At 46.3% G+C, this 15,249-nt stretch overlaps 2 protein-coding genes across 16 annotated transcripts in view; both read left to right on the forward strand.

Moving 5' to 3' along the window:
- Nucleotides 1–15,249, forward strand: part of LOC108158995 (potassium voltage-gated channel subfamily KQT member 4) — a 33,268-nt gene that overhangs the window by 14,569 nt on the left and 3,450 nt on the right. For 2 of the 15 annotated variants that reach the window (XM_033390388.1, XM_017291849.2), the window contains exons 1-10: nucleotides 10,057–10,202; nucleotides 10,292–10,477; nucleotides 10,534–10,751; nucleotides 10,820–10,995; nucleotides 11,062–11,187; nucleotides 11,254–11,364; nucleotides 11,451–11,638; nucleotides 12,240–12,284; nucleotides 13,541–13,734; nucleotides 15,146–15,238. In XM_033390388.1, coding sequence (XP_033246279.1) covers nucleotides 10,150–10,202; nucleotides 10,292–10,477; nucleotides 10,534–10,751; nucleotides 10,820–10,995; nucleotides 11,062–11,187; nucleotides 11,254–11,364; nucleotides 11,451–11,638; nucleotides 12,240–12,284; nucleotides 13,541–13,734; nucleotides 15,146–15,238 — 1,390 coding nt within the window. In that variant the 5' untranslated portion in view covers nucleotides 10,057–10,149. Of the gene's footprint in view, nucleotides 1–10,054; nucleotides 10,203–10,291; nucleotides 10,478–10,533; nucleotides 10,752–10,819; nucleotides 10,996–11,061; nucleotides 11,188–11,253; nucleotides 11,365–11,450; nucleotides 11,639–12,239; nucleotides 12,285–13,540; nucleotides 13,735–15,145; nucleotides 15,239–15,249 lie in introns of those variants that run through there. The other 13 variants (XM_033390385.1, XM_033390386.1, XM_017291853.2 and 10 more) reach the window with 11 other exon arrangements.
- Nucleotides 6,226–8,842, forward strand: LOC108158997 (tubulin-specific chaperone cofactor E-like protein). Its single transcript, XM_017291859.2, has 2 exons — nucleotides 6,226–6,812; nucleotides 6,873–8,842. Exon 2 carries the CDS (start codon nucleotides 7,157–7,159, stop codon nucleotides 8,555–8,557), a length of 1,401 nt encoding a protein of 466 aa, XP_017147348.1. The 5' UTR covers nucleotides 6,226–6,812; nucleotides 6,873–7,156; the 3' UTR covers nucleotides 8,558–8,842.

The following is a 15,249-nucleotide window of genomic DNA, read 5'->3' on the forward strand; positions in this document are numbered from 1 at the left end:
AATTCTCAACTGTTGTTGCTCCCAAAGAGACGACTGAGCCGCGGACATTTGATTGATGAAAGGCATCAACAAGTACAGCAACAGCCAGAAACCAAAAGTAGCAACAATAGCATTAAGATCTTAACAATTTAAATCGACAAACAAAAGCCAACAGATGGGGAATATGCAAATAATGGCCGGGCTTATGGCGCGGGGCAAATTAGCGCACTTAGAGTGATTCATTGATAACTTTTTGGCACGGCATCCGACAACGTCATTATCCAGTGTCGCCATTGCAGGTCCAATCAGTGTCAAACGCCATCAAAACGGGTCAAAAGGAGGAGAGGAGAGGCGAGGCGAGGCGGCTGTCTGGAACGAAGGCCAAAGGATTAGGCCACAGTAGTTAGAAAAGATGGGGCCCCTCCCCCCTGTAATGGGTGTACTCTGCAGGGTAATCAAGGTCTATGTTACCGGGGAAACTCGCTTTTGCATCCGACAGCTTGCCACATTGGTTGACTCCTCCACAGATCAATTGAACGAGTGCCATTTTTTGATTCATAAAAATACAAACTCTCATCGATTATCAACTATTGAATCGGCACTCGGATCGGATCCTTCCTGTCGGAATTTCAATTATTTAAACAGTTCAGATGGATGGAAATAATTCTAACGAAAATAAAACAATGAAAACTGTTGGCGATGTCTGTCAGAGACTGGAGAATTTATGATGGCAAATTTCAGATAAAACTGAAGCAATAAATTTGAATTGAATTTTTGGGTACCTTATATCTAATCCCCCAAAAACAGCTTAAAGATACCATCTGTCAGTGCTATCCTGAGTTTCTTTTATAATAGATGCTTTGAAAATTAGTTTTTCGAACAAAATTCTATCTCTGATTGGCTTTATCTACGGACCGTCTCAATAATTAGCCTTGAAGCTGGATTTTTTAATTCCTTTTGCTGCACATGAAATATTATATAGCTCGCATCATCATTTCATGTACATTTCATGGCAACCATCTGTCGTATATCAACTCCTTGCGACTTGCTTTCAATTCAATCAAAATATAAAAGAGCATTTCCCCAGACTCCTCGATTATCCTCAAAAGAATCAGGGGGGAGGGGCTCTGCTCCTGTTGACGTTGCCAGGTATTTTAGTTTGATTAAAAACATGGCCCAGATGAAAAACAAACAGCTCGACAACAGAGCGAACACCGTGCACTGGGGGCAGAGTTCATGGTCTGGCTGGGGGGTGGGCGGGGTGCCATGGTTGGCGAGTGGGATATAATCTATAACGCTTTCGAGTCCCCGTCTGAGGCTGCCGGCAATTGATATGCAGATCTGGAGGAGAGCATGTGAGTGATGGAGGGGGGGAGGGGCGCGATGTGTTGCCAACACCGACACATTGGCAACTCTGTTTCTCCTTCTGTTTCTGTCTCCTACCGCTGCCCTCCTGTGCTATGTAGGCCATGGCTCACACACATTCCAACAGCTGGCAAATAATTTCATTTCATTGAATGCTACAAGCGAGAGCCCGGCACAGAGAAACAACTGTTTCCACATCGACGGGGGGAAGTGGGGGAGGTGGGGGAGAGAGACGGTACGCAGGCAGTCAACTGTCAACGATGTTCCTTGTGCCAACATTTTGTCCTAGATTTCATTATTGCCAGCAAATTAATTGCACGCCCAGCCCCAACAAAACCGATACTTACCGTAGAGGCCTTCGCAGCAAAGTCTACCTCACCTCAATGGTGGGGCTATGTTATGAATAATTCTGTTTGCCATTGGCTTGACCCCACCAGGCACGACACACCACCGCCCGCCGTGGGAAGACTGTTAATATCCTGGTAATGAGCCGGGAGAACTTCTCCCTCGAACACCCCCACTCCCATCCCACAAATGATTCAGTTACATATATGTGTAGTACTACTTTCAGAACAATCAACTTGACTTTTGTATTAAGCATTCCATTGCCAGACAATATCTGCAAGCTCTTCCAGGAACCCATACGGGCACCAGCGCCCAACCGCCCCCACACAAGGCGATGAGTACGGGGACTAAGCCGAATATTATGGCCATAAAAATGTTTCTTTAAGCTTCTCCGATAACAGAACGAGACAGAGATACAGTAGCAGAGGCAGGAACAGAGACTGAGAGTAAGAGTGCAGCCAAGCAAGTGAAATCCTTTGGCAAGGCAACAGCGAAATTTCAATAAGCAAAACATCCATGGGATTATTTTATGCAGATATTCTTAGGATTGCAAAGTAAAGTGATGTTAAAGAATGGCAACAGAAGAGCTATAAATGGACTTGTGTACATACATACGAGTATGTATTAGCAATGAGGTTGTTTGATTTCAATTTAAGACCAAACTTTATGTTCCACCGTACTTAAAGCTTCTGTAGGTCCCCGAGTCTCCAGCTATTGAATAATTAATTCACATTTAAATTTCCCCGCTTAAGCTCCCCAATGAACGTAACGTAACGTTTTATAGATGTGAATAAATATTGACTGTGGACAGAAACTGTGCACAATTTGTTCTTATCACACAAGCCTTGCCACTCCGAATCGGAATCCCGTTGCCACCTCCACCTCCACCGCCACCGCTCGGCAGACCAGCCAAAGTGCATCACGTAGATTGCTATTTTCGCTGCCAAGGCAATCTGCTGGCCCACAGAGACCCGGCAGGCAACCGGGCTGCTCGCAGAACATGACACCGCCACCGATAGCGTAACCGATGAACCCCAGATCGAGTGGGTTCGAGGGCATGGCAGTGCGGGGTTGCGCTTCTGCGTCTGTCTGGTGTTGTGTGAGGAGGCAGCTGACCGAAAAGTGCAAATGTTGCATATTAAATTAACGCTAGTTGACAGTGCCCCATGCCCCATGCCTCACGCCACACCCCATGCCCCTCCCGGCGCGGCGTGCGAAACAGAATTAGTCGAAGCGTGAAGCTGGCAACCATAAAAGCCACAGGGTAAAAATTGAGTTAAAAACTGAAAATTCTTATCGAGCAGCGGGGTAGTAATGGGACGGGAAGGCAATAAACTGAATATTGGCTTGTCAGCGCCGTTCCATCAACAGCAATAGCAAAAATACCCAACAGTCAATAGTCAATCATTTAAACAATTTTTTTTCTCCTTATCGCCAAAAAAGTTTTTATTATTGTTCGATTCGCCTGTCACTCTGCGAGTTCTCACAGAACTTACGAGCAAAGTTTCCCATCGGAGAAATATGTCACCGACCGACCTCTCAGACGTATTTCAAAGCCGCTAAAACGGTCTCGCAGACCTCATTTGAAATGCGGCACAGGGCGGATCATAATAACCAAATTACTCATACGCAGGGCTTCAGCCGATTCCAGGGCCCAGACACAGAGATGCTGTTAACAACGTTGGTGGGTAAGGTGCAATAATTCAAAAACTGTCTAGACTTTCACCGAGACAAAGACAAAGCAGTGCAAAGCAGGAGGGTACTGGTCCATCTAGCATCTCGACAGTGTGTTTATGCTCTCTGAGGTTCTGTTGTGCCATTCTGCTTAAAGTCGTTAAACGTCGCAGACACCCGAACAATTTTTAGAACTTTACGAGCAGCAGGCAAGAACAGTGGCAACAACAGTGGCAGTGCCGCCGGGCAGCTAGATTTTAGTTTTTGCATTTATTGACGCAATCGATTCGAAATTTCGATGGTATGGGATGGATTATACTGGGCCTTTGTACATGCCCCACATGTAAACAATCCACCAGCAATAAAGAAATATTTATATCGCTGCAAAACAACAACAACAGTCGAGAGTTCCTAATTACACGAAATCGCATCCATTCATCTTCGTGGAAATAATAAACCCAATAAAGTCAAATCAACGGGCATACTATACGTAGTATGTGTAGATCAGAAAATAATAAATTCTACATGATATATGATATATGATGTTGATCTGTGGTCCAGGAGTGAGCCGGTGTCGAGCCCTGTCAGCGGTGAAAAGTCGCTGGTGGGCCCTGACCCATGACAAATGAAAATTATATTGACAAATGGCTTATTTGTTGCCCTGCTTTGTCGGTTGAAGGAGAGATGGGGAAAACCCCGACGCCCAGAACCAACAACAGCAGAAATTATATATATTTTTGAAATACTCATACGTTTGTATGTATGAAATGCCGACAAGCTTAGAAGCAAAATTCCAAACGATTTTGGTTAAATATAGAAAGAAAGTCCCCCTTCTGGGTGGAGGGGATATGCCGGGCGGCTATATCTGCACACACATGCGCATATTTGTGTGTATGCATGTACTCTAGTGTATGAAGAGCTAATGAGCGATGTGGTTCGACGACATAATTGATGGCTTGATAGATGCTCGAATGAATCCGCATCTGTCTTGGGGACAGGTTGATTCATACTTAAGTGATTGACTTCTGGGGTTAAAAGCACCATCAATCGGATCAAATCTGGTAAAACGGGGTTCTCACGTCACAAGGATGCTAGTAGATTTTCCTCATAGAACCATGGGAAATTGGGGAGATCTTTGATTACATTTTGGCAGTTTAGAATATTATTAGAAAATCATACTCCACGGGAATTGTCATCCTTCATGTCTATAATAAATACCAGAACGGTGTTCCTATCTGGAAAATTGGAATTACCAAAGGTATTCCTTCTAAGTCTCCAAGTATTGAAGGAGGAACAACAGGGAAGAGCAAACCAATAGCATTCCCCTTCAACTTGTTTTCGAGTGCAGAACCAATAAAAAACCGTCAAAGAACCGTCATCCCCGAAGAGGTACTGAAGGTAAATCGGGGATTCCTTCCCTCTAAAGTTACAGGAATTTCACTAGTACATCCCCCAGCCTGAAATTTTTCGCAGGATTTCAAACAGTGAGTGGGCTGAGAGAGGGGGGTGGAACAAAATGAACAACATTGTTGATAAAACTGATGGAACCCTGCTCAGGTATTCAGCAATTTGGAACAAGCTGTCAGCCCAAGATATTGCCCGTAGATTTGGGTGCACCAGTGTGGGTGTACAAATAATTTTATCTATGAGCCATATTTATGGATGTGTGCACAGCGAAATATTTGCCAAATTGACTTCAGCCGAGCGTAGCGGTGGCAACAACAAAACCTTCGTTGTAGCACGGCATCAAACGGTACGTTTTGTGCAAATCAAATTTATAACGCCCCCCAACGCCAGAAAAAAAGCCCATCTACAACAATGACAATCGACGCCTGCCTGCCAGTGCTGCCATCTGTTTGGGTCGATGGAATGCACTGCACATGGCGTGAAAGCTCACGGCACCATCATCGGAGTGGGAGAGCAAGAGCCAGAGCTAGAGCCAGAGGAGCTTTCCTGGCCAAACACAATCAGCTGTGCTCTGCAAAGTGCTGCGTAATTTTATTTCTAAGAGCAAACAAACATATGAGACCCCATTCATTTCCTTCCCCTGTCAACCCCTTACACTCTAATGTACGTGTTTGCATGTGGAAACAGCATTAGTAGCGAGACAACAAAGCACAGCTGTGTGCGCGAGAGCTTTGTAAATTGGCGCGCGCGCTCTCTCTTCACTTCACTTCTCTCGCACTCGCACTCGCACTCTATCTCTCTCGCTCTCGCTCTTCCTATGGATGGCTTATTTATTGCGCACCTTTCAAGCTGTCGGCAAAGTGAAACCCCATTGAGTGGTTACGGTAACCTCAGCGACTGATACACATGTAATCCCATATGAGAGCCAAGGGCAAATAAATTTAGAAGTACTTATGAATATTTGCAGCTCGCCCCATTTGCAATTGCGACTGTCAATCAAAATCAACGGCGAGAAGTAGCGTGTAACCGTCACTTGTACGGGGTACCTACTGTGGCATGACCATTGACTTTATAACTGGTTTTCCTCACAGCTCCACAGAGGCGAACTCACTTTCGATGGAGGGCCTCGCGCCCAATTTGACAGCTGCCAGAATATATTGCTAGGGCCGCTGCCAAGTGCATGGGACAAGGTCATTATAAATGTGTATTTTCAATAATATTCTGCTCTGCTCTGCTCTGTATTCTATTTGTGCCCCAAAAAGCGAAAGCAGTCAAACAAATAATTTGTGTGTTTTCGGTTTGAAACAAATTTCGTAATTGAGCATATTTATTTTTATCGGCAAGGTCGCTGTCAGAGCATTTACATGAAAAGCAGGCAGACAGCGCCGACTACGGGGCCCTAAACTGGGGCTAGGCTAAATTCACAAACAATACACAGTCGTCGCGAGAATAGTGTCCCTGTTTAAGTATTCCTGGCCTCTTCGAAATTGATGTATATGTAGGTTCTTGTCTGATTAGAAAGATAGTTGAATACCATTGAATAAACAGCCAGACGAGAACTTATTGTGCACTTTTGAGCTCGAGCAACACCAAATTCTAAATTGTTCGCGACACCCGAGAGCAACTGCAGCCGCCCCTGTGCGCATGCCGAGCGACCTACACACAAAAGCAGCACTGAACAGGCCAGAATCGGAATACAGCACGACCACACACACACACACACACAAACACACACACACACAACACACACGTCGACTGCTTGTTGGAGTTCGCGTGGTGGTTCTCTTCTCAGTGGTTGGTGGATTCATTTGAACATTTGGTGGCACTGCGAGCGGACATCGACGACACGGGACGCGACCAGAGAGGAAGCAACTACAGCTACAGCAACAAAAACAGAAACAGAAACAGAAACAGAAACAAAGGTTAAGCGAAGGGAAAACGCATCTAAGGCCAGCAGCGGAGAGAGACAGACCAGAGCAGACCAGACCCATTGGCCCATTGGAGACCCCTGGCTTTGTCCGTCGCGGACTGGACTGGAATTAGTAACTGTGCTTGCACGCACTTTTGGTTTCTTTGTTACGAATCTTTGGCTCCATCCACAGACCACAGAAAAAGACTCAACTAAGTGCGCAATTACAACAAACGCGAAACGTGCGCAATAATTTGTTTAAAATCAATGAAGACTGCAACTGCGCAAAAGTGGATTGCATCACACAGACAAAAGCAGTTTTGAGGCAAATATAGAAATAAGTGAGAGCTGAAAATCAATAGGCGAAATCTGCAACGCTTTGGATGAGAAGAGTCTAAAGAAGCCACAGAAGCTGCCCGATTCAACAAATTTACATAATTGCAAGTGCCTGGCAGCCAGAGCAGCAACAGCAGCAAAATGCCCTCGTTGCTGGAGGCGCTGGAGCGCAAGTACTTCTCGAAGTGCGAGTTCGAGAACGCCCACGAGCCGGAGCTGCACAAGCGCGCGGACCTGCCCAACGACTTTACGGTGACCAAGTGTGGCGGGCGGATGGAGTTCTCCATCTTCATTCCGCGCCTCTCGCCCCTGACCAGCGTGCCCGCACTGCTCGTGCTGAACGACTGCGACATTGATTCGGCGGGCGACTTCGAGAGCATCCAGGAGAAGTGCCAGCGCGTGCGGGAGCTGGACCTGGCCCAGAACAAGCTCAGCGACTGGCAGGAGGTGTTCAACATTCTGAAGCACATGCCGCGCATCGAGTTCCTCAACCTTAGCAAGAACCAGTTGGGCAGTCCACTCAGATCCCTGGCGGAGGCTCCTGCCATCAACCTGAAGAGTCTGGTGCTCAACGGCACCTACCTGGACTGGCAGTGCGTGGACGCGCTGCTCCAGAACCTGCCGGTGCTGCAGGAGCTGCACCTGAGCCTGAACAACTACACGAATGTCCTGATCGACGCCGAGGAGGCGGAGCGACGACTGCAGGAGGATGGTGAGGCCGGCCAGTGCGACTGCCCGAAGGAGAAGAGGAGAATCACCAAAGCCCATCCCGCCCTGAAGACACTGCATTTCACAGGCAATCCCATCGAGCACTGGCAAGAGATATGTCGGCTGGGGCGTCTCTTCCCCAACCTGGAGGCCCTGGTCCTGGCCGACTGTCCCATCCGGTCGCTGCAGGCCGAGGAGAACCGGGACAGCGACTCCCACAAGTACTTCCCCAGCCTGAAGCTGCTGAATCTGAGCTCCGCTCAGCTTAATTGCTGGAGTGCCATCGACGAGCTGGCCAAATTCCAGCAGCTGCAGAACCTCCGGGTCAAGCACTGGCCGCTGTGGGAGAATCTGGAGTGCACAGAGCACGAGCGACGTCAGCTGCTGATAGCCCGGCTGCCCAACGTGGAGATGCTCAACGGCGGTGGCAAGATCGGCACGGACGAGCGCATCGATGCAGAGCGCGCCTTCGTCCGTCACTATATGGACAAGCCGGAGGCCGAGCGCCCGGCCCGGTACGAGGAGCTGCTCCAGGTGCACGGAAAGCTTGACCCCCTGGTCGATGTCAGCCTCAAGCCGGACAAACGCATCAAGGTCATCTTCAACTATGGCGAGTTGCGCGAGAGCCGATTCGTGGACATCTATTTGACGGTGAACGACCTGAAGGCTAAACTGGAGAAGTTGGTCAACCTGCCGCCCAACAAGATGCGCCTCTTCTACCTGGACCAGGACTACAAGGAGCTCGGGCCCGAGGAGATGCGCTTCCCCAACAAGAAGCTGTACAGCTACAACATCCAGTCGGGCGATGAGATCATCATCGACGCCAAGAAGTGATGGGGATGCAGCGGAACGAACGAAAGGAGGCCCGGCCTGGTGCTACAACTTGTGATCTTGTGTCATTGCGGATACACAACCATATATGAACCATTTATATTTAATGTACGTTTATTTCTATCATTATAATCTCGGTTCTCCCCCGACAAGCTACTGTAAATACAACACATACATTCATAGGCGTCCAAGCAAGCATTACAAGGTGCACATACACACACACATACATACAAATATTTTAATTACTACCGAACCTAAGCCCATAAAAAATGCATTAAACAATTTTACAAAAACTTCCTATCCGTCCTCTGCACTTAACAATGCCCCAAATGATGGGGAGAGAGGAGTACTTTTTGGGGGCCTAAGATATGACTGTGACTCAGTTCAATGCAGAATCAAAACAAACGCACACAAAGGGTCACGACACTCTGTCCGTGTGCTTGTGTGCTCACGGTTGCGGGGGAGCTTTTTGAGAGCGAGTCAGAGCTTTGCAAAGCGGTTTCCAAATAAGCTTGGAACTGGCTCTCTCTCTCCGCTGCTTCGCTTCCCACATAAAGTTAGCAGAATAGTAAATGCTTTGTGCTGCCATTTAGAATGAGAGTAAATCAGGCATACGATTTTGTGGGGGAACTGCTCGTATCTTTCTAATTAGGATCAATAAGATAAGCCATAAAAAGATCTAAGATCAGTATTCTCACGAGCATCCATTAGAAAAACTCGCTCAAGAGCTGTCTCAAAGGTAAAAAGAAGCACAAGTAGAAGAAACAATACTAGTTACGAGTCTCTCTAGGCTAAGATAAGATTGTTAATAGTACAAGCTTAATTTTAGAGGTCTGTTTCGAGATAAAATACTGATTCTATTTCATTACTCATCATAACATATGCCTTATCATGCGTTTCGCTCAGTGTAGTTGCCAAAGTTAGCTGCTAATGTGCAGAATTTCCTAAGAATCAGATCTCAGCTGGTTAGAACTTTCCCACGATTCTTTGGTAATTTTCCCAATTGAGGTGCACCCCAAACTCTCCCATATTTGCCTTGTCTATGGAGGGAGTACTATGCTCGCAAAATGGGAGTACTCGTTCAATGCTAATGACGTGCGATCGTTTGGCAGCACGTTGGGCGAAGACAAAGTCGACAGATCGTGACTGGAGTGAGCCTGACCCGCCCACGAAGACACACCGAAAGAGACCCCAAAACGCTAAAATCCGCCAATTTTTATGACAGTTGCTTGATGACGAAGTGCAATATACTTCCACAAACGTACATACATACATATACATGTAAACGTTTTGTAGGTATTATACGGTATATATCAAAATAAAATCAAATAAAGGTCTGCGTAGACCTAGCCTGGTCATAAAAATGCAAGGTGTGTGGAATAAAAACTGTTTATGTAGATAATTAATAAAATTTACACATGAGGGTTTTGGATGTCTCGATGTTAAGGAAGGGAAGGTTTTTTAACTGGGGACTCACTCAGCCGTCGATCGAGTTGCGGATCGAGTGCCGTTGCGACCAGACGTGGCGGGAGTGTTTTTAACAGCGTTTTGAGAGTGATCGAGAGTGAAGTGAAGTGGTGTGGAATGAGATCAGAATGGATCCCGACAACGATATTTATGCATTCTACGACATCCGGGGGTACAAGGGGTACATCTTGCCGATATATAAGAATATTTAAGACTGTTTTCAATGCCTATTGATGTTAATGGTGATCCTTTCGTTCTCTTCGCTTACAGGAAATGTAGACCGGGTGGGCCAAACTCGGAAAGAAACCTGCAACCGCGAATGTCACTCCTAGGGAAGCCGCTGAACTACAATCGCGGCTCTCGCCGCGATGTTCGTTACCGGCGTCTCCAGAGTCGCCTCTACAACTTCCTGGAGCGTCCGCGCGGCCTGCATGCCATCTTTTACCATGTGATGGTGTAAGTGATCGGATAGGGGATGCCTAGTGGATCTGGTAGTAACCTTGTCCTTCCAGATTCCTGATGGTGTTCACATGCCTCGCCCTGAGCGTGTTTTCCACCATCAAGGAGTACGAGGACGACGCCGTGTACATTCTCTTTCGGATGGAGATCCTGGTTGTCATCTGGTTTACGATGGAGTTCGGTGCCCGACTATGGTCGTCGGGCTGCCGGTCGCGCTACCAGGGCTGCCTGGGGCGTCTGAAGTTCATAAAGAGACCATTTTGTATTATAGGTGAGTGGAGCAGGAGAGCGATTAAAAGAAGGACTATCTGAGGACCAAGGTCTCTGTGTGCTTTTCAGATATTGTCACCATTTTAGCCTCTATTGTAGTATTAGGCATGGGCACTTCGGGCCAGGTGTTCGCCACGAGCGCGTTGCGAGGCCTGCGGTTCTTTCAGATACTGCGCATGGTGCGCATGGATCGTCGTGGAGGCACCTGGAAGCTCCTCGGTTCGGTTGTATACGCACACAGACAGGTGGGCCGATCCGCTAACGCCTCCCCTAACGGCACATGTATTTTTACCGATTCGTCTGCATTGCAGGAGCTGATCACAACCATGTATATAGGATTCTTAGGTCTAATCTTTGCATCATTCCTGGTCTACATGTGGGAGAAGGATGTCAACGACAAGTTCAGCAACTTTGCACAGGCCCTCTGGTGGGGTGTGGTAGGTTCAAAGGCCCCCCCTCCCCCCACTGAACCATTACTCATTCCGCCAAACATATCCCCACAGATCACACTGTGCACGGTGGGCTACGGCGACATGGTGCCCATCACCTGGCAGGGCAAGCTGATTGCCTCCTGTTGCGCCCTCCTGGGCATCTCGTTTTTCGCTCTGCCGGCGGTAAGTCCATAATCCATATTAAATGGCATCCTGTTTGCCCTTTTTGTGTGTCCTGCTTCCCGTGCTGACCCGACTTCCTTCCGCAGGGAATCCTGGGCAGCGGCTTTGCACTGAAGGTGCAGCAGCAGCAGCGACAGAAGCACATGATCCGACGTCGCCAGCCGGCGGCCACACTCATCCAGGCCGTGTGGCGGTGCTATGCGTCCGATGAGCATTCCGTGTCTGTGGCCACGTGGAAGATACACCAGGTGGCTCTGCCCAGTCCGCCGGCTTCGTAAGTATTTTTGCACAAGTCCGCAGATGGACCTTTGTTTGTATTCAGGGATATTTCGCGGATGAGAAGTGGATTGACCTTTGTATAGACACAGATTATTCACACTCACACACACCACTCACAAACACACACACACACACAAACAATAGACACAAAACTGCATTCGTGTGTATAACAATATAGAAAATTGGTTCACGAGCTGCTGAGGTGAAACGTATCGTAGAACAATCAGAGAGCCCGCCAATCTGCAGCTCATGAAACCAATTTTTGAAACAGAAATAATCCAAATTGTACAAAAAGCGAAACGCAACCCAATAAACTAGAAACACCCAGCATGGGTAGAACTATTAGAGATATACATATTTATACATATACACATATAGCGTATCTGTATCTTGTGTGCTCCCCGATCAACGCCCACTCGACTGCCACCATCTCTCTCTCTCTCTCTCTCCCTCTAACCGCCCAACCCCCCCACTCTCTCTCTTTGTCTCTCTGTCTGTTTGCGCCTATCCGCTCGCCAACCGATTAACCACTTAAGTTTTTACGAATATAATTTACTTTCTTCCATCGATAATATAATTTTTGTAAACATTTTCAGTTCTGAAAACTGGGAGCGATTATTAAAAAACATAAGTGAATATAGGTAAAACCTGATAACCATATCAAAAACCAAACACCACAATTTAAAGCAAAGACTCAGCCAGCAAATTGCCGAATCATCCTGTTACGGGCGGTGGTCCTCCTCGGCCCCTCCCAGCACTCACATTCGTAGTAGACATGGCTCCTCCACATTCAATCGAATCAAATCAAGATAATTCGCAGCTTACTTACCATCTCCCATCAGCACCCATCTCTCTTTCTCTATCTCTGTCTCTCCCTCTCCCTCTCTCTCTCTCTCTCTGTCTTTCTCTCTCATATACATGTACATCTTTTCCGACTGCTGCTACATTTGAAAGAATTCTATGCTTAATTTTTTGAAATTTTCCCCAAAGACCAAGTCAAATTAATCAATGTGATACGAATTGATTCTCATTCTGTGTGTTCTGCTGCCCCATGCGCCCGCGCGGTCATTCCACCAACAAAAAAACAAAAAAAAAAACAACAACTCCATAAAAATGCAAATAAATGTGTGTGTAAACTATAATTAACACGTGAGTTCAATGAAGCCAAATGAGCTAAATGCTTTTTATTCGATTCTCTCTCTCTCTCTCTCTGCTCCCCTCTCTGTTTGTGTCCCCCTCTACTCCAAGAAACCCACCCACCCACTCACTCCTTCCAGTCCAGCCCAGCCCAGCCCAGCCCCTACCCAGAGCACTTCAGCTAAGCCTCGGCTCAGCTGGATCCTAGCCAAGAGAATACGTTTCCGGTACTCCTAGATCAGAACCTTTTTCCGTCTGTCCGCGTGAATCCCTGTAACCAGAGGGATCCCCTAAGGAAGATCCGAGCTAATGAGGATACACAACCTGAGTAACATGAATGATTTCGATTAAGATATGATCTGCTAGTGGATGGGTATCGGGAACGTATCGCAGTCGGCAGCGGACCGACTTCAGTGCCGCACATCATTTGTAATTGTAAATGCTTGAATTAATCCTCAATGTTTTTACCACAGCACGTAGCACCCAAAGCTCAAGCACCTACTTTCTCACCTCTCAATGTCTGCACACCCACAAAAACACACACAGCTACACCTACACTTGTACCACACGATCCTATCTCACTCGTATCTTACTACCTGTTTGCGTTTGCCAGATAACCAACCTACCTCTCAGTTGAAAAATACTATGTATATACTCGTGTGTCTCGACTACAGCTTTTTGATATCTGCAACTATCTGAGTGTTGACTAAAACTATCATATTCTCTGTTCTCGAACATCGCCCATCCTGATCCGATACAGACGCGCGTCCTCCAGCTTTAAGCACAACACATCTTTCGTGGCCCGGCTGCCCACAATTAGGCGACACAAGAGCCAGACCATCCAGACCCCGGGTGCCGATGGCAGCGGCCTGTCCAAGCCCCCGGGCTCGTCTCGTGCCTCCACACGCTACACTCGCACCATTCGGGACATCAATGCATCCGTCGAGAACTTGGGTAAGTTGCAGGCCGAACGATTTCCGACTCCTCTCCGTTTATGTTTCCCATTTCGATTCCATTACAAATTTCTGTTTGCACACAACCCACACTTACCCACACAATCAATCACACACACACACACACACGCCCAGCTTAACAGGATATGGGGATACAGTGCGTTTTGTAGCTATAAGGAACTAATGGATCGATCGCGGATCGATGGCTGAACTAATTTGAAAAGCTCTCCCATTTAATATTCGATAAATGTTATTATATTTACAATACATTTCCTAAGTACGCTCAAGGCCATAAAACGCTCTGTACAGTCCGTGCATGTTGTTCTTTCCAACTCTACTTTTGCAGGGCAAACAATATCAAAAAGAAGGATTTCTTTTGCTATTTACGCTGCCCCCAGCACCCCAAAAGACAAGGAACACCCCCCCTCCCCCCAACCAACCAGTATAAGTAGCCAATAAATGTGGGAGAATTTATAGATATGTCTTTGGTTACATGAACTGAAAGATGGAATGCACTTAACTCGTTTCGATGGACATATTTACTCTATAATTTGTTGGTTTTTTGTTATCGTCATGCATGCAATGCTCTGCCATCAATTTCAATTCAAGAAGTGCCCAATCAATTAGCCCTGAATCAAACAATAAACAATAAATAGTAGTTTCAGCCAGACTGTATGTATTATTGATATTGATTTGCCGATTCCAGAAGCGTGTTCATGAGTAAATATGTTAGTTATGAATTAATTGTCTTTACAAATAACGTAATTATTTGAAAACTTATTCGAGCTGTCTTTAGTTTTCGGTCATCTGTTGGCCCCAAATGCCATACTAATTCTTGGACTGGGATTTAATCTATGTGACCAACAGAATTATCTTCTCAGACCCCACAAATATCAATCAATATGCCTTTAGGGAGTATGAAAAGAGATAAGACTAGGACTAGCTTCAGTGGATTTGTGCGAAAGGAAACCAAAGTTACAGCTAGACCAAGTGCAAAGTCATGACCTCATAAACCAGAATCAAATCAAGTCAAACGTAACTCCTAAGTTGACCAACAAACAATTGATAGAAACTAAAACACAGAATAATAAAACACAAAAAAGAAAACTGCATCCACTCAAAAAAGAAGAGGGAAGAAGTAGTTCCACTGCTATAGAAGGTAGAGCCGATTTTTCCCCACTTGTAACAACAATTATGATTTAAGTATATTTCGTAGCCAAGGCCCCCACCCCATAGAGCGTGTCTGTACCGTGTCTTTTGAACCCAAGTTTTACTGACACATACTATACTCGTACTCGTAGTCCACCTTCAGTTATAGTTACAATTACAGCCTCCTCCGAGATATATTGTATACATACTCGCATACCTAGTGTGCGGAATGAAAGTTTAACCTTTGATTTGAAATTTTGCAGAGGTAGTACAGAATGGCAAATCCATGAATCCAAGTTTCAGCGAAGATTCTGTGGCTGAGACCACTTGTTTAAAAAATATTAAAAATTCAGACGGTAAGTCTACA

The sequence above is a fragment of the Drosophila miranda genome, chromosome 3 (assembly GCF_003369915.1).
Source record: "Drosophila miranda strain MSH22 chromosome 3, D.miranda_PacBio2.1, whole genome shotgun sequence".
Classification (NCBI taxonomy): domain Eukaryota; kingdom Metazoa; phylum Arthropoda; class Insecta; order Diptera; family Drosophilidae; genus Drosophila; species Drosophila miranda.